Source organism: Orcinus orca, chromosome 11 (assembly GCF_937001465.1).
Source record: "Orcinus orca chromosome 11, mOrcOrc1.1, whole genome shotgun sequence".
NCBI classification, from domain to species: domain Eukaryota; kingdom Metazoa; phylum Chordata; class Mammalia; order Artiodactyla; family Delphinidae; genus Orcinus; species Orcinus orca.
In genome coordinates this window covers 102433275-102454976 of record NC_064569.1, presented here as the reverse complement: position 1 = coordinate 102454976, position 21702 = coordinate 102433275, and the positions used below count along the sequence as shown (strand labels likewise).

The 21702-nt window shown below is 62.8% G+C and overlaps 2 protein-coding genes across 2 annotated transcripts in view; both read right to left on the bottom strand.

Moving 5' to 3' along the window:
• Positions 1-291: 291 nt before the first annotated feature.
• On the bottom strand, positions 292-9522 carry PANX2 (pannexin 2). Its single transcript, XM_004279605.3, has 3 exons — positions 9275-9522; positions 1875-3305; positions 292-1520 (listed from the first exon to the last, which is right to left on the bottom strand). The coding sequence occupies exons 1-3, from the start codon at positions 9498-9500 to the stop codon at positions 1198-1200; spliced, it is 1980 nt and encodes a 659-aa protein (XP_004279653.1). The 5' UTR covers positions 9501-9522; the 3' UTR covers positions 292-1197.
• A 4871-nt stretch (positions 9523-14393) lies between these two features.
• Positions 14394-21702, bottom strand: part of MOV10L1 (Mov10 like RISC complex RNA helicase 1) — a 44545-nt gene continuing 37236 nt past the window's right edge. Inside the window, exons 19-26 of the mRNA XM_049694351.1 lie at positions 21230-21351; positions 20954-21053; positions 20683-20847; positions 19177-19350; positions 16633-16782; positions 15769-15876; positions 15078-15215; positions 14394-14986 (exon numbers count right to left, since the gene is read on the bottom strand). Coding sequence (XP_049550308.1) covers positions 14891-14986; positions 15078-15215; positions 15769-15876; positions 16633-16782; positions 19177-19350; positions 20683-20847; positions 20954-21053; positions 21230-21351 — 1053 coding nt within the window. The 3' untranslated portion in view covers positions 14394-14890. The remainder of the gene's footprint in view (positions 14987-15077; positions 15216-15768; positions 15877-16632; positions 16783-19176; positions 19351-20682; positions 20848-20953; positions 21054-21229; positions 21352-21702) is intronic.

The following is a 21702-nucleotide window of genomic DNA, read 5'->3' as shown; positions in this document are numbered from 1 at the left end:
CTGGGAGGGCGCACTCCATCTCCACTGAGTCTGTGTGAATCACCCCGTGGCCCAGCATGCACGCACGTTAGCTGGAGACCACGGTGTGTCAGCCGCACGAGGACTGTGTGTTCTCGTTCAGCTGTGGATGCAGCAGGGCCCCCAGGCGACCTGGAGGGCATCGGGGCGCCTCCCATGGCCCTGCTGCCCCCAGCACCTCCACCCCGTGCAGGTTGGGTGGAGGCCCTGGACACAGGAGGCCTCAGTTGGACCACAGGCCTCCGGCAGGATGGACCACTCAGGACTCAGGGGTATCAGAATAATCTTTATTGATATGCTCGGTGCTACCTTGTTAATACTGTCACGTTGTCGCCGTGGCTGAGGTAATAGGGATGGCCCCGCCCAGCGCCGGCCCTGGGCTCCCACGGAAGCGTCGTGGACCCTCGGGCGGGGGGGTGCTGATGGCCTTGGAGGGACGTGGTTATTGCGTTGGATTCCTGCCCTCGCTGGCATGCTGGCGCCCTCGCCCTGCTTCACCCGTGCGCACTCACGCACACACTCGCACGCTTACCGCTAACGCACACACCCACTGGCACGCTGGCGCCCTCGCTCTCTCTTCCGCACGCTCCCACACTCACACACACGACATCCTTTGTTTTGAATGCGTCTGAAGCCTCCTGGTAATAAATATACTCGCTAGTTACAGTAATCATAGTAAAATAAAGTACAGGTTTGTCGGGATACGAGGAGAAAGTGCACGTTGACCTTTGACTGGAGGGGGGCCCCTCCCACCGAGGGCTCCCGGTCCCTGCAGGGGGCAGCCCTGACGTGCCACCACCCCCAGCTCCCTCCTGAGTTGTCCTGCCACTGCCCGGCCCCTCATGGGCCAGCGTCCCAGGCCTAAGACAAAATCAACTAAAAAAATAAATTCTTCATTTCACAGCCGAGCGCCTGATGCAGGGGGCGGGGGGTGGCTCTGGGCCTTTCTGGCCACGGGCTCGACGGGGGTCGCGGCCAGCCCCTGGCCCAGCCAGCGCCCCGACGGTGCCATCTGAGGGGCTGGGGAGGCGAGGTGCTGAGCCCCGTGGCATGCGCACAGGAGGCCAGGGTGTGGGCGGTGCCGGGCGAAGCAGAGGCCGCGTCCACGGGGGCGCTGGGGGCAGTGGCGCACTGCGGTCATGCAGGGGGGCCTGCGACGGCCTGGGCAGCCCTGTCCCCTCAGAACTCCACAGCACTCACTGCTGTCCTTGTCTCCTCAAAGGTGGCAATGAGGATCTGCTGTGGGGGAGGGATGGTGAGGAGGCTGCCCACATCCGGGGGCGCTCGGGGGGCCACGTCCTCCTCCTCCCGTGCCTCATACAGGGTGCTGATATGCAGCAGCGGGCGGGTGGCGTTGCGGCTCAGGACGGCGAGGGGGTCAGGCTTGCCCAGGCTGGCTGGCGACAGAGGGGCCGTGGCGGGGGCGGCGGAGGGCGAGCAGATGTGAAACGGGCCCCCTGAGGGCAGCGCGGCCCGGGCTGGCTCTGCGGGGAGCGGTGCATCTGCAAACAGCCCAGAGCACAGAGCCTCTGCAGGCCCCTCTCCCCACCCGCTGCCTCCCCCCTCCTCCCGCCTGGCCCGCTCAGGCTCTGAAGCTCCCGCACACAGCGGCCGGCCTGGAGGGGCTCTGGCCGCCCCAGGAACACAGCGCCCGTTTCCAGAACCTTCTTCAGGTGCCGAGCAACCTTACCGTGTGTCCCCGCCAGCCCTTCATCCCGTGTGCTTCACAGGGCCCTCGAGTGAGGGTCCCGCCTGTCGTCACCCCGGCAGCTGGCTCCCCTGCCCACCCCCTGCTTCCACCCAGCTGGTTCAGTCCTTAACCCCTTTCACACCCCTCCAGCCCTGCCCATCCCTACCTGTGGTGGGTGCCGCGGTCAGGCCCAGCCCACACTCCTCTGCCTGGGACAGGAAGCCCCCTTCCTGGCTCCGGGAGGCTGGCAGGGCGGCAGGCATGGCCTCGGCCTTGGACTTCTTGGTGCCCAGGATGTAGGGATGCACGTCCAGGGAGAAGTGGCGGGCATGCTTCTTGTCGGGGGGCGGGCCCGTGTCGCCCCCGCCACCCTTATAATGGTGCGCGGCGCGTGCGCCCGCGTCCAGCAGCGGCGCAATCAGTGTGTCGGTGGCCGTCTTGCGGCGCACGGGCTTGGGCTTCTCGGCCTTGCTGTTCTCCACGCGCATGATGGCCAGAGGCTCCTTGAAGGGCTGGGGCAGCGGGTTGCTGGTGGGGATCCACTTCATCTTCTTGCGGGGCCGCTTGACCACGGGCGGCTCAGCGGCGCCCTCGGGCTCGGCGGGGTTGGCGCTGGGGTCCACGGTCTGCACGCCCTCGTCGCGCACGGTGGGCGTGGCGTCGTGGTTGGACTGCGCAAGCGCGGCCAGCAGCTGCCGCACCACGTTGTCGTACATGAGGTCGCTCTCGTTGGTAATGAAGTCCAGCCGGTTGAGCGACTTGATGTGGTCGCGGTTCTCGTTGCAGAACATGGCCAGGATGTTGATGTCGCAGAACTGCGAGCGGCGCCACTGCCGGCGGGTCTTGATGCCCACCTTGTGCAGCTTGTCGAAGATGAAGTTGCTCTTGCGGAAGATGAAGAGGTGGATGAGGTTGACGAGGATGATGAGGTTCATGGAGCAGAGCAGCACGATGTCCACGCCCGCCACGATGCGCTGCAGCTGCACAGATGGCAGCTTGCAGGTGACACGCACGGCCGGGCCGCCACCCGGGGCCGCGCCCAGCGCGCAGGTGAACTCATTCTGCTTCTGGGTGGCGTAGTAGGTGCACAGGTAGGAGATGGGCGCCACGCTGAGCAGCAGGATGAGCAGGTGCCGCGCCAGGTAGAGTTTGGCCAGGAAGTTGCTGCGGCCGCGGCGCTCCAGGTACTTCTCGAACAGGTTCTGCTCGGGGCTCTTCTCCTTCTCCGCGTTCTCGATGATCTCACGCCGCTCGCGCTCCGTGATGCCGGGCCCCTTGGATTGGATCTGCTTCTCGATCTTGGGCGCGCGGCCCTCGGCAGCCCTGTGGTAGCAGTTGTCGATCTCCTGCAGCAGGAAGTTGAGCTCGGAGGTGAGGCGCGTGGACGCCAGGAACTCCCAGCCCAGCGCGGGCACGTACATGATGGCCGCGAAGGCCAGCAGCGAGTAGGGCAGCAGCTTGTGCTCAAACAGCGACGGCCACAGGCTGGCGTCCACGCCGGGCAGCGCATCCCGCAGCTCCGTCCAGCAGTAGCCGCGGGCGTACAGCGCCTGGTCGCGGGTGAAGTTGTGCGGCGTGTAGCAGTAAATGGGCTCCTCTGGGGGCAGAGAGGAGAGGGGGCTGGGGGCGAGCCGGGCATCGGACCCCTCCCGCCTGCCCCGCGCTGAGCCCCCTTCCGCACATCTCAGCGTGGTGGCGTGGGTCTCCCCCCGGGTACCCTGCCCCCCACGTACTGCAGTCAGCTGTGGCACAGACAGAGGTGGGTTGGAGGTGGAGGGTACGGCCGTGCCCACCCCGCCCTGGGGGGCCGACCTGCACTTGGAACCTCAGGCCCCCCTTCGAGTGCCATAACGTCCCCATGTGCACACAGGGATGAGTCCTAGAGAGGGCGGCACAGGCCACACCACTCAGCTGGGGCTTCTCTTCCAGTGGCACAGCTGGACCAGCCCCCAGCCTGGCACTGCCACGGGCTCCATCTTGAGAAGGGCAGGTGTCTTGGCCGGGTCCTACCTACCCAGAGCCGGTTACGGTGGCACATCTAAGGAACAGCAAAAGTGGCCCTGCCTGCTCTTGAGAGTTGAGGAGTGTCCCCCCAAGACCCACTGTCCTGGGGAAGGGCAGGCCTGGGGTCCCCGGACACTGGGTGGGCAGGGGCAGCCACCCCGGGGATCCGACAGGAAGGATTCACCACCCAGCCCACAATGTCACGCAGGAAAAACGGTCGTCACTGAGCTGTCTCCCCCCAGGTAAGGACAGGTGCCAACCAACAGCGGAGAACGTGGGACGCTGTCCCCGCCCCCCACCCTGCCCTCCAGGTGGGCCTCCCGTTGAATGCTTCTCAGAGGGAAGAGCTTGGCCGGCTCGGAGCCGTGCTCAGGGCAGGCGTCACCGTTCACGGCCCCTGAAGGCGGGGCCACTCGGCTGTCAGGCCAGGCTCCAGTCCTTGTCACCACAGGCTGGGCACATGTGCCCTCTTGCAAGTGGCAGAGCCCGGGCGCCCGCCCAGAGCGCAGCGTCCCCCTGACAGGAGGTCACTGCCCCCAGCCCGACCACAGCTAGCATACATGCCAGCCCGCCCTAGCCTGGACCCTCCCTCGCGCCCCGAAGAACGGCCCCCAGGGCGGGTCCGCCGAGTCTCCCTCCGCTCCAGCTTACGGCCCTCACCCCACGAGGCTTGAGACCAGGAAGCAGCAGGGACCAACGCACCTGTCTGTCTGTCTGTCTGTGCAGGCCCCTCCCAAGGCCTGCCCCACGTTAAGCCCGGCCTTTGAAGTCACTGCTGGTGCCTCGCAGGGGCCGAGGGGGCCAGCTACACATCTGGGCACGGAGACCCCGCAAGTGTCTTCGGTCCCAGTGCACGGAGGTCACCTGGCCTCTTACATACGCAGAGCCCCAGCCATTGCCACCAGCGTGGCAGCCCCGCACCATCCTGAGGGTTGAGGGGGGCTTGAGGTGGGCCTCAGGGTCACCGGAGTGGGGCCCACAGCTCGTTCCAGGTGGTGTGGTCCAACGGCCACGGCAGCAGGACCTGGGGCTCCACGTGGCAGGCACTGGGGAGTCACGGAGGGCTGGGGGCAGGAGTGACGGGCGGTGAGCTCTGCTCGGCTGTGGTGGCGAGGCCAGGGGCTCCGTGAGGAGGCTGTGCCGTGGGCGCACGAGGGACGGGCTTGGCCGAGGATGGCGCTGGGTCAGGAAACGCTGGTACCCACAGCCCAAGGCCCCTGACGAGGACACAGGTTTGGGGCCTAGCGGTGAGTTGGGCTCAGAGAACGTGGAAAAGGCACAGGATCCCCCCTCGTGGTTGAGAAGACAGCATTTTATTCACTTGCTTTTTGTCCTCACAGCCAACTCCAGGCCACGGAAGGGCAGACGCTCTTCTCTGGGGGAAAAGGATGGCGGGGAGAGGTCCCTGGGACCCCCAGGGCCCTGGTCCAGGCCCCAGGGGAACTGGGAGGGTGCCGCGGCTCTGGGGCACGGAGGGGGCCTGTCCTCTGGCCGTGAGTGCTGCAGGCACAGGGGAGCTGGGTCACCCGTGGATGGAAGCAGGGCCCCCATGGGTCCCCACATCCTCTCACGTCTGCCACCGCCCCCTGGCTGCTGGGAGGGGAGGAGGGATGAGCCCTGGCTCAGGAGAGGCCCAGCTCCAGGGCCTCTCGGGCTCTACACCGGGGTCTCTGTCTTTCCCTGACCTGCAAAGCAGGTCCAACAGCCTAGCAGAGACCGGAATGTGTCATGCCGGTGCCTCAGGACACACGTGTGCAGTGACCCTGGCCTGGAAGAGCTGTGGCCGCATGTCCTGACTTGAGCTGCAGGGGCCTGGGTGCTGGGCCGGACTCTGGTTGGGGGTGAGGGCGACCGCTGAGCCAAGGGGCCTGGGCACCGGGCGCTCAAACACTGCGGTGCCAGCACGGGTGTCCGACGGGGACCCGCAGACCCAGCCAGCTCACCCAGGGCACCTTTCCTGAGGATGGCACTGTGTGGACTCCGGACCCGAGCGCCCCTGGCTATGCCCCGAGAGGACACCGGGGCCAGGGCCCTCGCAGCCCCGAGTGCTCCCAGAGACCCCGTCGTGGAGCGCGCGGGGCCGACTGCGGTGCCGTGGAGAACATCGAGCCAGAGCAGCTGCCAGGGCTTGCGAGGCTGCTTCGGGGAAGGAGCCGCGTGTGCGATTCCGAATCGCTTGCAATCCCGGGGCTGCTCCCGGTCCCCAGGCCAAGCCCAGCCCTCGACAGCGTCCCCTCCCAGCGCGAGCGCCCCAGTTCCTTTGGAGACCCTGCCTGACTGAGGGTAGAAGAGGCACACCCGTTACAGGCATCTCGGAGATGTCGAGGGTTTGGTTCCAGACGCCAGCGCTAAAGCAAAGATCACAACGAAGCAAGTCACACAAATTCTTTTCTCCCCCAGCGCGTATGAAAGCACTGGTTATACTCCACTGTGGTCTATGTCTACACGCTGCACGTATGTCTAAAAACCAACGTACGTACCTTAATTAAAAATACTTTATTGCTAAAAAATGCTATCCACCGTCCGAGCCTTCAGCGAGTCGTAATCTTTTCGCAATAGTAATATCAAAGATCACTGCTCACAGGTCACCGTAACAAATGTATTAATAAGGAAAAAGCTTGAAATATTGTGAGAATTACCAAAATATGGCGCAGAGACACGAACTGAGCAAATGCTGTTGGGAAATGGCACCAGGAGACCTGCTCGTCGCAGGGTGGTCACAAACCTTCAAATCGTGAGAAACGCAATATCTGCGAAGCACAATAAAACGAGGTCTGCCTGCGTTTGGCCAGTTTAGGAAAAAGCAGCTGTTGGTCCCCCCTTCCCAGGGCCCACATAACATCTGGAGAAGCCGGTAGCCCTTCAATGCCCCGCTGACCCTCCATCCACCACCGAACGGGTCTGCACAGCGCGGGTGTCTGTGGAGCCACCGGGGCCTTCCCGCCACCTGCCACCCTCCAGCCTGGGGATGCGCACAGGCCCCGGCGTCCAGGGAGGTCCCCGCCGGGCCGGCTCCTCACCATGAGCCCAACGGCCAGCACGTGCTTGCCCACGTGTCACCAACAGGCAGACACGTCGGACCCCCGCCCCCTGCGCCAGGGCACCAGGTGAGGATCTGGGCGCTGGGTGGGCTGGTGGGGGTGAGCGCCGGGTCCCCTCGAGCTGAGCTGGGCTCCAGTGGATGGGACGTGGATCCTTCCAGCAGTGGCAGGACATACTCTGGGCTCGGAACCTGAAGATGGATGGCGACCCAGTGCTGAGGGGACGGGTCGGGTGTGCTCCTGTCTGGGGGTGGGGGATGCAGCTGGAGGGGCCTCCAGCGCCCCTTGAGGGTCAGAGCTTCTGACCTTGCTTCCTCTTGCCCCCCTTTGGTCCACTGCAGTGGTCCCCTACTGTCCTCACATCTGGAGAAGGGACCCGGGGACGATTCTGAGCTCTGTGAGGAGCGCCAGGTAGACGGACCCTGATCCAGGAGAGCAGGAGAGGCAGCCGCCACTGCCCCGAACCGCGGTGGGAGCGAGGGGACTGCGCGGCCTCAGTCACTCAGCAGCGGGAGAGCTCGTGAAGCCACCGCCACTCCCCATTTGCTCTGTGACCTGGAACAGGATTACCATGGGGCAGACCTGGGCCCCACGCGCCAGACATGCTCCACCGAGTGGATTTTGGGTCGCGGGGTGCTGGGCCGCAGGACCGGCACCCGCCTGCCCTGGCTCAGAAGGCCTGCCTCGCCCTCGCTAGGGAGGCACCGGGCCCCTCCCGACCAGCATCGGGCCCAGGAGTGTCCCCAGACACACGCAGGTGGGTGTGAAAGGGCAGGCGGCACAGGGAGACCAAGGGCACCGCCAGGAGCAGAGATGAAGGACACACTCGGGGAGACCCAGCAGCCCAGCCTGGCTGGATGCAGAGGTGCTGAGGCCCCCCCACATGGGGGAAGCTGGTTCACAGCAGGATATCAAGGTGGGGGCCCTGTCACAGGAGGTCGCCTGACGGCGACTGAGTCCTCAGCCTACCCCACCGTGTGCATCTGGAGTGGGTAGGATTGTTCCCCCAAAAGATATTCTAGCCCCAAGCCCTGGTCCCTGTGAATGTGACCTTGTTTGGAAAGAGTCTTTGCAGATGTGATCAAGTTGACATGAGTCACGCTGGATCAAGGGGGCCCCAATCCAATGACTGGTGTCCTCATAAGAGGAGGGAAATTTGGACAGACACCCAGGAGGAGGTGTGAAAATGCAGGCAGAGATCAGGTGATGCGGCCACAGTGAAGCCAAGGAGGGCGCAGGACTGCGGCGCCTCCAGCACTGGAGAGGCAAGGAGGGACTCTGCCTGGGGCTTCGGGAGCATGGCCCGCCCACACCTGGAGTTTGGACTTCGGGACTTCGGGCCTCTGCACGGTGAGACGATAAGGCTCTAGCATTTGGAGTCACAAGTTTGTGCTGATCTGTCAAGGCTGCCCCAGGAGACACCTGTGCACAGCCTGACTCCCCCCCAGGCTCCTGGGGAGCGTGCTGAGGCCGGGAGTGCCCCCCCGGGGGTGGGATGAGGCAGCCTGGACAACGTCCACCCTCATGTCACAGGGACCCCTAACGGGTGAGTCCTTTGTGCAAGGAAGCCTGTCCACGTCCCTCAGGGGAGAGTCGCCCTCCGTGCCACGGGCTGATGGGCTGCGAAGGGGCCTCCCTGGACATCTGGGCCCTGAGACCGCTTGCCAGCCAGACCCTGCGTGGGGGGCCGTTTCCCGTCTCCAGCCGCCCACCCACCTGCCGCGTGTGGACCCTTGGGCCCCGGGAGCCCACTCCTCCTTCCTGCCTCACCGGGGTCACCTCTCCTTAGGAGGCCCTCAGGTGCTCCCCAAATGCACTGAACCTAATCAGGACCACGTCTGTTGGCGGCACCTTCAACCTCTCATCCCGTCCACGCTGCCGGGGTCACTGCCCTTGTCCGATTTCTTCTTCTACCTGCATCAGCCTCACAGGCGCTGGGCCTGCTGCTGAGGCCAGGAGGGTCCACTGCCCACCAGTGCCTGCTGCTCCTCCAGGCCCTGCCTGCCCTGGGGGGCCTCTGCCCAAGACCTGCCCAGGCTCCCAGTGCCCCCCCACAGCAACCGACCAGAATCTGCCCACTTCTCAGCGTCTTCATCCCACCACCCGCCCCAGAACCCTGACCAGAGGCCGTGCTTTGGTGTCCACTGTCCCCATCACCTGTAACTTCCTTTCTTGGTCCCCACCTGGCCACTCCTCCTTCCCTCAGACCCTGCCCACTCCCCCTTCTGGTCGCCCCTCTTCCACACCAGACCCCACATCTCCTTGATGCCTGGGACCGCCGGGTCCGCCAGGTGTGAGCCCACGGAAGGTAAATTCAATACATCGGAAGAGAGGGGTCAGGGAGGCAGCCCCAGCGACCGGCGACACATGCAAGGGTGGGGGAGTGTTGAGGGTCTGCGGGGAGACCCCGGGACACCGCCCACACGGCCGGCCCCAGTGGGGAGGCCCGCGGCGGCGGCTGGCGCAGAGAGGGTGGCCCGGGAGGGCACGCGCCCCTCCCGCCGCGCGCCTCCGGCCTCACCTGCGAAGTTCTTGGTGAAGACCAGGGTGACCAGCAGGATGGGGACCAGCACGGTGCCGATGGTGACCACGCGATCGAACGGCAGCTCCAGCTTGAGCTGCAGCAGCAGCGCGGCCAGGGCGCCCGCCTTGTCGTCCTGCGCGCCGGGCAGGATCAGCTCGCGCAGCTTCTCGCCGGCCAGCAGCGCCGTCGCCATGTCCGCGGACGGCTCCAGGAGGTGGTGCATGGGGGGCGCGGGGGACCCGGGGCGCGGGGCCCGCGGTGGGGGCGGGGGGCGCTCCGCCGCCGCCCCCCGGGGCAGGGGTCGGGCCGCCCGGGCCGGCGCGGGCTGCGGGGGGCGCAGGGGCCGCCGCCCCCGCCTCGGCTGCAGCCACGGCGCGGCCCCGGCGCTTCTTTCCGGCGGGGGCGGCGGCGGGACCCCCGCCCCGAGCGGCGGGCGGCGGCTGCGGTCCCGCCGCGGGGAGGGGGCTGTTTACCTGCGGCGACGCGCGGCGTGGCTCCGCCCCCCCGCCCCACCCCCCACCCCCGCACGCAGATGCGGCGCCGGTGATGACTTGGCAAAAAATATTTAAATAAAATGAATGAACAATGACTGGTTCTTCCTCTTCCTCAGGGCAGGGAGGAGGGGGAGGCCGAGTGGGGGGCTCCCCTCGCCCGAGGGTCGGCGGTGGCTGCACGCGGCGGAGCTGCGGTGGGGCCGGCCGCGACCTGGGCTCCCGTCTTCCAGCCCCGCGTCCGGGAGCCGCCCCGCGGAGAGGGGGGTTCCTCGTCCGCCTCCCGCACCCGCTCTCTGCTCTCTACTGAAGCCTGGCCGCCACCGTGGGCGCTGAGGCTCCCACCCACCCGGGCTGCTGCGGACGCAGACGGGGGACTACCGCCCCCCACGCAGGGCAGCCGGCCGGCGGACGCTGCGGGGCGTCTCCTCACGGCCTGTGCACTGCAGCCGTCGCCCCGGTGCCCTCCCCCCACCCCCCGCGTCACCTCCACGCGGTCCCGCGGCCTCTCTAGCCCTGCACCTCCTCCCCGTCACCCCATCCGTTTGCCTTGGTCAATGGCATTCTCCCGGTCGGCCTGTGCCCGCATCTTCCTGACCTTTACCCCCTCCGCTCCGACACCCCCGTGCCCACCTTCAGGCACCACCCCTCTCGCACCCTCCTGGGTTCGGTCTCTGGCGCAGAGCCCAGCTGCCACCTTCATGCAGACTGCCTGCAAGACTCGCTGTATCACCTCTTATTCTTTCATAAAAGGTCCCCATCCCACTGTAATAGGATATACACGTGCTCTTTGTAAAATATTTAGCATAGCTGGAGTTTCAACTTCACTCAGTAATTCATCCGGGGCTTCCCTGGTGGCGCAGGTGTTGAGTCCGCCTGCCGATGCAGGGGACACGGGTTCGTGCCCCGGTTCAGGAGGATCTATTTAGGCTGCGCCGGGTCTTAGTTGCAGCATGCACGCGGAATCCAGTTCCCTCACCAGGAATGGAGCCCGGGCTTCCTGCATTGGGAGCGCGGACTCTTAGCCACTGGACCGCCAGGGAAGTCCGGGGGTCGCTGTGCTTTTGAAGACTCACCAGTGTTTCTGAGCGACGCCCACCCGTTCTACCTGTGTACTGCTCACTGAGGGAGTCGGGCTGCTTCCATCCCCAACAACCCAGACACCTCCAGTCAGGGCTGGCCTCTCCCCTGCAGCAGCACGTTTCCGTGATCCCACATGCTGTTGAAGGCCCCCCACATTCTCCTTTTCCCTCAGGTATTCATGGCCTTTCCTTTTCCGTATGCATTTGGAGGATGGGAAGGTGGAAGTCTGCGCTGCCTCAGGCTGTTCCATGCGTGGACAGGGCACGTCCCTCCATTTACTTACATCTTCTGTGCCTCCTGTAATAGAACCATTATTTCTCTGTAACGTCTCGTTGGTTCTTCAGGTTACTTCCAAGACACCCTGTAGTAGTTCCACTGCAAACAGCCGCCACTTTCTGAGGTGTATTTCAGTTGGTTAGTCTGGTTAGGAGAAAAACCGCTGGTCTCCACGTGCTCTCAGAATTGGCAAGTGGCTATGGCAGGTGGCAGAGTTGCCACTGGAGCATAGCGGGTGCACGGCGGATGCTGGCAGGACGAGCGCACAGGACCCACAGGACAGAGGGCGCAGCTGGAGCTGGCGGCCCTGCACCCCTACCCCATTACGGCAGCCCCTCTGACGCTGTCCTCATCTCAGAGAGGGGCCTGGGTGGGGAGGTGACACCTGGACAGGGGTTCTGACCCTGCAGTCTCCAAGCTCCACCCTCCCTGCCGCTTGGGCATGGGTGGACAGCAGGGGCTGCTCCCGTCCTCACCCCCGGCCAGCCCAGACTGGGAGGCTACTCTCCCCAAATCCTGTCTCTGGGGCAGGATGGCATTAGGGGAGCAGCCTGCCCTTTCTCGTGCTGATCCATTGACATGTGGCTTTTGACACACGGAAGGGCTTTGGAAGGTTGAGGGACATTACTACAGTAAAACCTTCATTCTCATCTCTATTTAGGTGACGTTTTATCAGCTCGCATATCAATGAAGACGAAAAATAGGAAGAAAGCCTAACGCTCGAACCATGTCTTATCACTGGGGCGAACCCCAAGTAATGTTCGCCCTTGAAGACGGGCGGCTCAACTGATGCATTTCCAATTCTACTTCCACGTTGTTACGAATATTTGCAATGTCTGTGCATCGTGTTGATTGAGTACGTACCTAATGATTCTGAGAACACAGAGGAAGTTCTTGTTCCCAGGTCTGGCCTCATGGTCTCACAGATTAGGACAAACGACCCCCTCGATGTACTGCAGGTGTTTTGTCTGGGAGCAGCCGAGGGTGCTGGATAGGACAGGCCATGGCACAACACGGCAGAGGGTCATCTCACCCCACACTTGGACAGCAGGTGGGCTGGGAGCTCTGCCCCACCGGCCCCCTCACTCTGGAGACTGGAGCCGCCGCCCTGGGGCGCCCAGACACCTGGTGGAGGAGGTGGAGCTGGTCCACTCGAGTCTGCGGCACTTCTGCTGGCCCTTCGTTGGCCAGAGCTCTCAGCTGGCCCCGCGGGGCTGGGTGGGGCGGCGGGCCACAGCCCACCGTGTGCCCGGGAGAACAGACCCTCCGTGACGCCATAACTTCCAACCCAGCACATTCTGCACTGGGGTGCAGTTCTGTGGGAAGGAAGAATAACATGACGATTACAGCTGTGAAAGGACAGCTTGCTGGGGTCCTTTTTAAGTGGACGAGGGCGAGCGTCAAATTGCAATGGCATTTTGAGTCTGCCGGAGATGCTGAAAAAGCTGCTGGAACTGTTCTACTTTAAAATGGCAACAGTTACAACATGCTGGCCATGAGCAACTTTAAAAAATGAAGAAAAAGCTTGGATAACTTACAAACGAGGGGCGGGACACACAATTTCCAAGTTTCACTTAGGGGATCTCTGTGCAGCCACACCTGCCCACGGTGTTTTTTTTTTTTTTTTTCGCTGTGTGGGGTCTTCGTTGCTGCACGCAGGCTTTCTCTAGTTGCAACGAGCGGGGGCTACTCTTTGTTGCAGTGCGTGGGCTTCTCATTGTGGTGGCTTCTCTTGTTGTGGAGCACAGGCTCTAGGCACGCAGGCTTCAGGAGTCGTGGCACGTGGGCTCAGTAGTTGTGGCTCACGGGCTCTAGAGCACAGGCTCAGTAATTGCGGTGCACGTGCTAGTTGCTCCATGGCACGTGGGATCTTCCTGGACCAGGACTCAAACCCATGTCCCCTGCATTGGCAGGTGGATTCTTAACCACTGCGCCACCAGGCAAGTCCCCTGTGGCGCCTCTTACCTCTGCTTCACGAGGTCTCCATGCTGGTCTAGGTGGCTCGGCCTCCCACAGACTGACCCTTGGAGGGCAGGCACCGTGCGCTTCTGCCCACAGGCAGCAGACGTCCCTGCTTGGGCACCGGCCCCCATCCCCATCCAAAGGTCACATGGGGGGTCCTACCTGTTCTGGCCCAGCCAGGCTGTGCAGTGCCCTCCTGCCCTTGGCACACAGGTGTGCCCCGAGTACTGCCGCCCCAGAGACACCTCTGGGACCCTGCTGAGGTGTCCCCGGCCCGCCCAGCCCCTTACTGCCTGCAGCCCCTGCCGCTCCTGCCCTGGCACGTGGTGGTGACCAAATCCCGCTACTCGCCACGGAGGATGGAGGGTGGGACCCAGCCGCGTGTGCTCAGCCAACACTGGTTCTCCCTCCACCCCCGGAATTTCTAGGTCTCCACTGTCACCGGTTGGTGTCAGAGGCCCGGCCCCCAAGACCCTGCTCTGGAGAGGGTGGCACGGCAAAGCAGGGTGTGCTGGACTGGGACTCGGCCACGGAGAAGACCAAGGGGGGCAGAGCCAGGTGGCAAGTGGGCAGGAGGTGCAGACCGAGGGGGTTCAGTGGGACCGACTTCCACTCAGACTCTGCCAGGTGGGGCTCGAGGCTGCTCAGGGTGACCTGACAACCGTCCTGGCAGCCCATGCAGGCGGTCAAGGCCAGAACCTTCTCATGTCCTGACAAGCTACTGGCTCTGTTTCTGAACCCAGCCATTCCCCCACCAACTGACCCACGGCAGCCATTTGTGATGTGTCCGCAGTTAGGAGAGCCCAACCCCAGGCCCGGGGGCCCCTGTGGGCTCCGGGCTGAGCCACCGGGGCCTCAACTTCCCCACCTGTGAGCCAGGAGACGGCATTTCCAGTGCTCACAGCTGCCGACAAAGGGACAAGGCCCTGAGGAGCAGGGGCGGGGGCAGCCCGTCACGGGGGTTGCTAGGGTCCTGGGGTGGCCTTGGGAACCCTGGTGCGGATACTGTCTGCCCTGTCCCTCCCGCCACACCCTCCACCTCTGCAGCACCCACGGGAAGGTCTCTGTGGCCCTGCCTGTGGCCTCCAAAGGCTCGGATACAGGCCCCGCCCAGCTGCACCAGGATGCAGGGCGGGGAGGATGCTGACCCCCACCCCTGCCCTGCCGGCCCAGCTCTGGGCAAAGAGCCCTGGAGCCCCCAGGCTTCACACAGCTGGCGTGTGAACTGAATGTGGCTCAAGGGCCTGGAGGCCATGTGAAAGCCTGACCGCCAACCCCAATATTGGATGCGGAGGCCACGCAAGTGTCCCACTCAAGCATTTATTTCGGTGACAGCTGCAAAGACTGCCCAGGGGTGGGCACAGGCTACGTGCGGAGCTGACAGCAGCGAGAGCAGACGTCAGACCAGGGGTCTCAGGCCTGTGGCCACGGCTGGAAACTAGGCAGGCCGCAGCCCAGATGGCGTCCCTCGGGGTGTGGAACGTGGCCTCCGGCCACTGCTTCTCAGCAGGGGCTCTGCTGGGCAGAGAGGGGCGGCCGCACACCCGGCCATGGCAGCAGACTTGGAAATGTGGGGTCCAGTGAGCGGGGTCCCCATGACAGCTCAGGCTCACGCTCAGGGACCACCGTGGGGGGGGGGCTGCCAGCCCCCTCTTCCCAGGGTGGTCTTACGAGGGGCACTGAAGTTTGCTCATTAAGCTGTGAAAGGAAGGAGGCGCTGACCCCAAATGTCATCCCAGGGCCGGGTGGAGGGTGGCTGCAGCCCAGGGGCAGGGCCCGCAGGGGCAGGAGACGGCAGTGCTCACTCCTGCAGGGGCTGCAGCTCGGGCGGCAGGTTGCATCCCGTGTACACCCCATTCGTGATGCTGTACTCCAGCAAAGCCCCGAAACACGGATCCTGACGACACACAAAGGGGCGGGGCTCGCACCTGACAGCCATCCCGCTGCCCCCCTGGGCCCCTCTCCCTGAGCCCTGGGCCCCAGCTCACCCTGACAAGAACATGAGGATTTCCCACCACAATCAGCAAGGCTTTGGGTCTGGTGATTGCAACATTAAATCTTTTTGAGTCGGCCAAGAATCCCAAAAAATATCTATCATCTTCAAATATGTCTTCATTTGACCGCACCTAAGAAACCCAGAGATGGATAAAAATAGTGTTTAAAATTTTTCGGTGTGGAAAGAAACTCAATATATAAAAAGCATTTAAAAACGTTCAGCGTCAGTATGACTCCATCTGTGGTCACAGAAGAGAAAGGCAATGGGTGAGGAGCAGGCCTCCCGGCGTTCCGCCTACAGCCAAGGGGGCACTCCACACGCCAAGGGGTGACCTCCGGTGCGGGGCTTGAGGCAACGCTGCTTTTCCTCCTACCTGAACTCCCCAACCTGCCAGCAGTTAACACGCACTGTCCATAAAGGGAATTTTAAAGAGAAGAACAGACTTCTGAGAGCCGAGCCAACCTTCCCGGCCCGCAGGCTCCTTGCCAATCCCGCCCCTTCAACATCCCAGCCCTCCTTCTCCAACATTTAACTACTTCTTCCTGGGTTTCTGTACTTCATTTTTTTTAAAAAGAACGCCCTACAGTTAACTGCTCAAGGTGATGGTCCAAGGCCCCTCCTGCCCCCGGGAGGCCCCGCACAGCAGCCAGCCTGGCGCAGGCCCCTGGGACAGGGGTACCTACAGTTGAGATGATGATAACCAGATACTCTTGCCCTTGAAACTCCTCCACGGATCCAACCTTTATATCCATCAGATCAACATTTTGCAAAAGAATTCTGATTTTCTCCACCTTTGAAGGAGATGAGATCAAAGATAAAATTTCACAAATCTGACCATTTCTTTACATATTACAGCGTAAGCTGAACGTTAACCACTGAGCCCCATGGCCTTTCAACCCCTGATCTCGGCTCATCAACTCTACGCCGCTCACAGCACAAACGCCGATCTCAGGTGGGGTGTACGGGGCCGGGGCAGCACCTCCCAGGAGCAGGGCTTTGCGTCAAGAGGCGAGGACTCCCTGTGCTGAGAGTGGGGGTGGGTCCAGAGCGCCTCCTGGGGTTGGCGGGGAGAGAGCGCCGTCCAGAGGATCCCACCCCCGGGGCCTGAGTGGTTATGACAGGAACCAGGCTGTGTGGCCACAACAGGAAAGCCAGGAGGGAGAGGACGGGGTGGGGGACGGTTCTGAAGGGGGGGCAGCTGATGAGCTGAGCAAGACTGGGGGTGTGTGAAGGTCTCCAGAGGTGCTAGTAAAGGAGACGCAACTTGATATTGTGAGAAGGACAAAAGCTCAGCTCCCGCCAGCACAAGGGGCTGGAGGGTGCGGGCCAGAGGTGGCTCCCTCAGCCCAGGGGACGGGCCTTCTCACACGCAGTGACCGCATGCGCGCCGAGGTGAGGTCACCACGTGTCCCCAGCCCCCGCCCCCCCACCCCGTTTGGGGCACAGGCACAGCGGCTGTACAGATGCAGAGAGAGCCGTGTCCAACTTCCTTCCTCAGACCCCACAGACAGGAAGGCGCAGAGGAGCTGGCTGGGGCAGACCCACACCTGCTTCCGGTAAGGCGTGATCACGCCGATGTCGCCAGCGGACACCTGGCTGGAGATGCTTCTGGCCAACAGGCAGCAGTAGCGCATGACCTGGACGGCCTCGGCAGGGTTGAACCACGATGGGCTTCGCCCCTCTCGAGCTTCCTCGCCCTGAGTTAGCAGGAAGACAAGAGAATGGCACGTCCATCACAAAAACGTCATTTTCTCGATAGGAGCTTGTGAAGGGTCTATGAACTAGGGAGAAGTCAGGGTGGTGACTCAGCAGAGACAGAGGAGGAGCGCTGCTCTCGTGCAGACTTGCGGTCCAGCAGGACAGACGGATGCTCAGCAGTAAGGACTCGTTCTGGATGCACAGATGCCAGGGGAGGAGGGTTGGCTGGGCGCGTCTCTGAACTGGGACCCCACCCCCTGCCAAAATGCCCGTGCGTCCTGGCAAGAGCAGACCTCGTGGCCTGGGGGAGGCGGCCGGCCGGCTGATACCTATGTGGCCACAAGTTTTTAAAAGCAGAATTTACAGGCCCTCGTTCTTGATCAGAACCTAGTACACTCAGACGTAAAATATAGATCACCCAAACATCCTTAACCACGTGGAAACACACTTCTTTAGAACTCCTGGGTCAAAAGGGAAAATAAAGTCTCAAGCACCTCGACAGACACGAAGACGCGCGTGGAAGGGCAGAGCTGGGGGGCGTGGCCACCCGAGCCCCTGCGAGGAGCACAGGGGCCACGCGCCCGCCTCGTGGGAACTACAACAAGCAAAGGAAAGGTAAGCAAGTCAGCGAGGGGAGGAGCAGAGATAAATCTGAGACGAATGAAGCAGAAAACAGGTGAGAATAAAGTCCAAAGCTGGTTTTCCAATTAGACCAAAGGCTGCTGCCTCTCCTGTAACAGGCCAGACGGTCAGAATCTGAGGCTTCGGTGCAGCCACGCTGCCCACTCAGCCCTGCCGTCTGGGCGCAGGTTCCCGGCTCCCGGCCGCACTTCCTTTAGGACAAGACCCCAGTTGCCTTGGGCCCAGCCCCCCTTGGGCACTGCTGGGGCTCAGCTGCCCCCTCGACTGGGCCCCTCTGTGAGATGCCCTGGGCTGGGGACAGAGCAGTGAGGGAGATGGGGGTCTTTCTGGAGCTCTGGGGGAGGGGCTGACGAGGGGAGCATACAGGTGACACCTGGAGGTCTCATTCCAGGGATGGAGTGCCCTGTGGGGGAGCGAGGGCCCTGGCAGTGCTGCAGCCTCGAAACAACGGATGACAATGCCCTTTTGCTCCAACGGTGGGAGTGGACCCCCCTGTTCCCTGCAACCCAGCCCCAGAGGCCTCACCCTCATTTTCTTCTGGGGGCCCAGAATGGAGCCAGTACACAGTCAGGTCCCAAGAAATACCCACTGAATAAGGTAACCTTTCTGGACTCTGTTCTTTTCACAGCGAGCACCTCCGTCTCCACAGCTCCATGGCAGGTTATCCAGTGGACCTCGAGTCTCCATTTCCTTCTACACAACGTTTTTGCACATTTACCACTCCCTTCTACACCCAGTTTTTGTCGCGAATGAGCCTATTGTGACCCTTACGTAGTTTGCAGGAAACACATGGGTTGCTGTGGGCAGAGCTGACCTCTCCAAGGCCAGTCCCTCCACTGGGAGCGTGGGTGCTCTCGGGTGGACCTCCCCTTCTTGGCTGACTGCTCTGCTGCCCCCACCGCGTCTGCTTTGCTGCCCCTGAAACCTGGGGAAGTCTTCGAGCAGAGGCTGGGGGAGCGGCATTCCTGGAGGGGCCTCGTGCCAAGCGACCACGCTGGTCTCCCCACAGGGCCCCCTCTTCCTCCAACTCGCTCCCATCCAGAGGATGGGCACCCCAAGCCACACCTGGACACACGAGCCCACCGCTGACACAGCGGGTCAAGCTAAACGTCGAGGGGCCGAGTGCTGTCCCCGGGAAGGCAGGCTGCTGAGAGGACGGGCAGACACCACTCCAGCCCCAATTCTGCAGGAGAGTTTGGCGAGGAAGGGGCTCACGCCAAACCTGACTTCGGCTTCTAACCACCAAACTCCCAGTACAAACTCCCTGGTTTTAGTGAGCGCTACCGGGCGTCTTAACACCTCCCTCTGGGGGCCCCCCACCCAGTGAGGCCCTGGAGGAGGGCAGGCTCTGTCCCCAGGATTGGTCCTCCCCCTCGATACCATCGAATCACAGGGGGAAGGGGTGGGGCGGTGGCAGGAGCTTCCTCAGGTCTGCTCACCTCCCAGCCCCCGATCGACCCTGTCAACTCCCTCAGGATGCCCCCCTTCGATGCCCACCTCGGGCCACCCCCCTCCGGGGCCTTCTGTGCAGCCACCCGAGTGCCAAGGGGCTGGTCCTGCAGGGGCAGAGCCCCTTCCTCACTGGCTTTTCTGCCCCGGGAACAGCAGGGAGCAAGCCCACCACAAGCTCTCAGGAAATGCCGGGTTAATGATGCTGGGTTAACCACCAGATTCCACATGGTAACCAGGAGACGTGTAACCGTAGGTAGCACTGAGGGGTCGCCCTCCTGCCAAGCCCGGCCCACACTCACCCTCACTCCGTGGAAGATGAGGGGGAAGCCCTTCCTGGGTAACTTCTCCCAGCCCAGCAAGGAGGTCACCACCCTGGGGTCTGCGCAGACTTCCAGCTCTTGGTGGTAGAACAGTCTGGATGGTAGGGCCAGCAGAGCTGAGTGGGACCTGTAGTTTTTCACGAGCTTCGTCACCTGCAGGTAGGAAGCAGGGGCAGGTCCAGGGCCAAAGCTAGCACGCGCACCAGACGTGCCTCCAGGGGAAAGGTGCGTGGTCACCTCGAATCACACCCGGGCGGCCCTGCCTGTGACGCCCGCCCCCGGCACCTCCACTGGACTTGGAAGCGCTCTTGGCACCTCCACCTCGGGCGACTGGGCTCTGACAGAAAAGAACAGGAGAGAAAGTGTCCCTGTGCGGGGCTGCAGGCTGTCTGCAAGCTGCACCCTGATTCCCTGTGTCGCGACCCCGGCCGTTAGAGCAGCCCGGGGAGCTGGTCCTGGCTTGGCTGCGGTGGGAGCCGGGCCCTGGGCCCCGAGGCAGGATGGCTACCCACAGCCAGCCCCCCGAGGTGCCGGGGGACGAAGCGCCAAGACGGGGAGCAAGGACAGCTTTGTTTCCTGCCTCCAACTGGCCAGGAAGTTCACCCTAGTCTTTCCTTCTTCCTGGGGTGAGAAGGCCAGAGGCCCAGGACTCTCCTGTTGACAAACTTCAACTCAGTCACCAAGACAGGTCCAGCCTCTGAGACACTAATCTAAACCCCAAACCTGACTCAGCAGCACGGCTTCTCCCTGGGCCGGGCCGGGCCCCGCGGTACTGGCCTGGACACCTGCCCGCCGCCCCATCCGCCCTGTGCCCACGTGCCCTCCCTGTTCTCCAGGGGGAAAGGGCCCGGGGCTGACAATCTGGAACGTGGAATAGGCCCCAGGCAGTTGCCCTGACCATCTGCCCACGATCACCGTACCTGGCTTGCTGTTCAAAGTCCAGAGGGGAACCTCTCCTTGTCTCTATACTGGGGGAGCCCAGAGGATAATGTTATTGGCTCACCTCAACAGGGGACCCCATGGACACAAAGCTCCCGAGCTCCAGGGTGCTGGGGGCTCCTGCAATGCAGACCCTGAGGCCCATCCCTCTGTGTCATCAGAGGTCGGCTGAGAACCCAGGGACTGGCACATCCACTGGTACCTCGGGAGACCGCAGACACGCTGCCTTCTCTTCCAGGTAAACTTCCAGAGCTCCCTCCCGTTTCCCACAGCGACACAGACTGAAGCTCTCTTACTGAGGGGCTGGCGCTGCCTGCAAGGGCCGGCCCCCCAGGGAGCCCCTCAGCAGGCCCTGGAAGCAGTTCCTGAGTTCCTGGGACCGTGGAGTTGCTGAAAGTGCCTCAGGTGCACTTTGGGGGTGGTGGCAGGAGGGTGGGCTGCTTGGGCCCTGCCCCTGGGTGTGGCTCAGGGGACACAGGGTGGTGAGCTCCCCCGTGGGCCCCTCTGCTCGAGTCCCACCAAGAAGCACGTGGGGTCCAAGCTCACCAACAAGGGGTTGTAGGCACCACAGGCTCCAAAAGCATCTTCGTCTCGCAGATACGCTGGTCGGGACATCAGTCTCTCCAGCATAGAGACGTGCAGCCCATAGGCCGTGGCAAGTCTGGACTTGATGACCGGTCCGAGCTGCATGGGGTCTCCGGCCAGGATGATCTGTGACACGAACGGGACGGCTCTCGGCATCCGTCTCATGAGCGAGTCCCCTGGTGTGTGGCGCACAGGGGCCAAGGTTGGGGCGACTACAGCGCATGAGCCTCACCTGGCCGCTGACGTCTGAGACCAGCCCCAGGGGGATGAGGCACTCGGGCTCACTCGCCTGGCCCGCTTCGTCCACAAACACGTGCGTGAAGTGTCCGACTCTAGAGAAGGCACGTTCCCGGGGTCACTCTTGTCCATGTGTCCTGCCCAGCAAGGCCTTGCCTCGCTGCCTGGGGCGCCTGCCCCCTGCTCCTGCCCCCACCCCCGGGTACCTCCCGACTCTCCGCGAACACACCACCTCCTCCCCGCCTCTGCCCAGGAAGCCCCAAGAGCCCACCTCAACCCTATCTGGTAGAAGAGTCCCGCGCTGCTGCACGTGGTGATGACCACCCTGAAGCGAGAGGCCTTCCAGATGTCTTCCCCATCTCTGCAATACGGCCTGATGGTCTCTGTGGCGCTCTGTGGGGGCAGGCCGTCTGCCAGGTTACTGAGCATTTCTTTACACTGGACAGTCACAAAGCTGACTGGAATTCTGAATGATAAGCTCATCCTGCTGCCACTTGTTAGCTGTGACTCACTATTGATCTAAGATTGTTCTTTATATCAGAACGTCTTGTGTTTTCCTATCAACTTAGTCCATGTTTTACAGACTCCAGAACCACGACTGTAACAGTGAATCCCGCAGATCCTTCCCCAAAACAACCACATACATTTTCTAGATTCAATCTCTTTTGTTAACCAAACTGGGAGCGTTTATAGTAAACCAACAGAACCAAAAAGCAACTGTACCTTTGGGGAAAAATAAGAGAG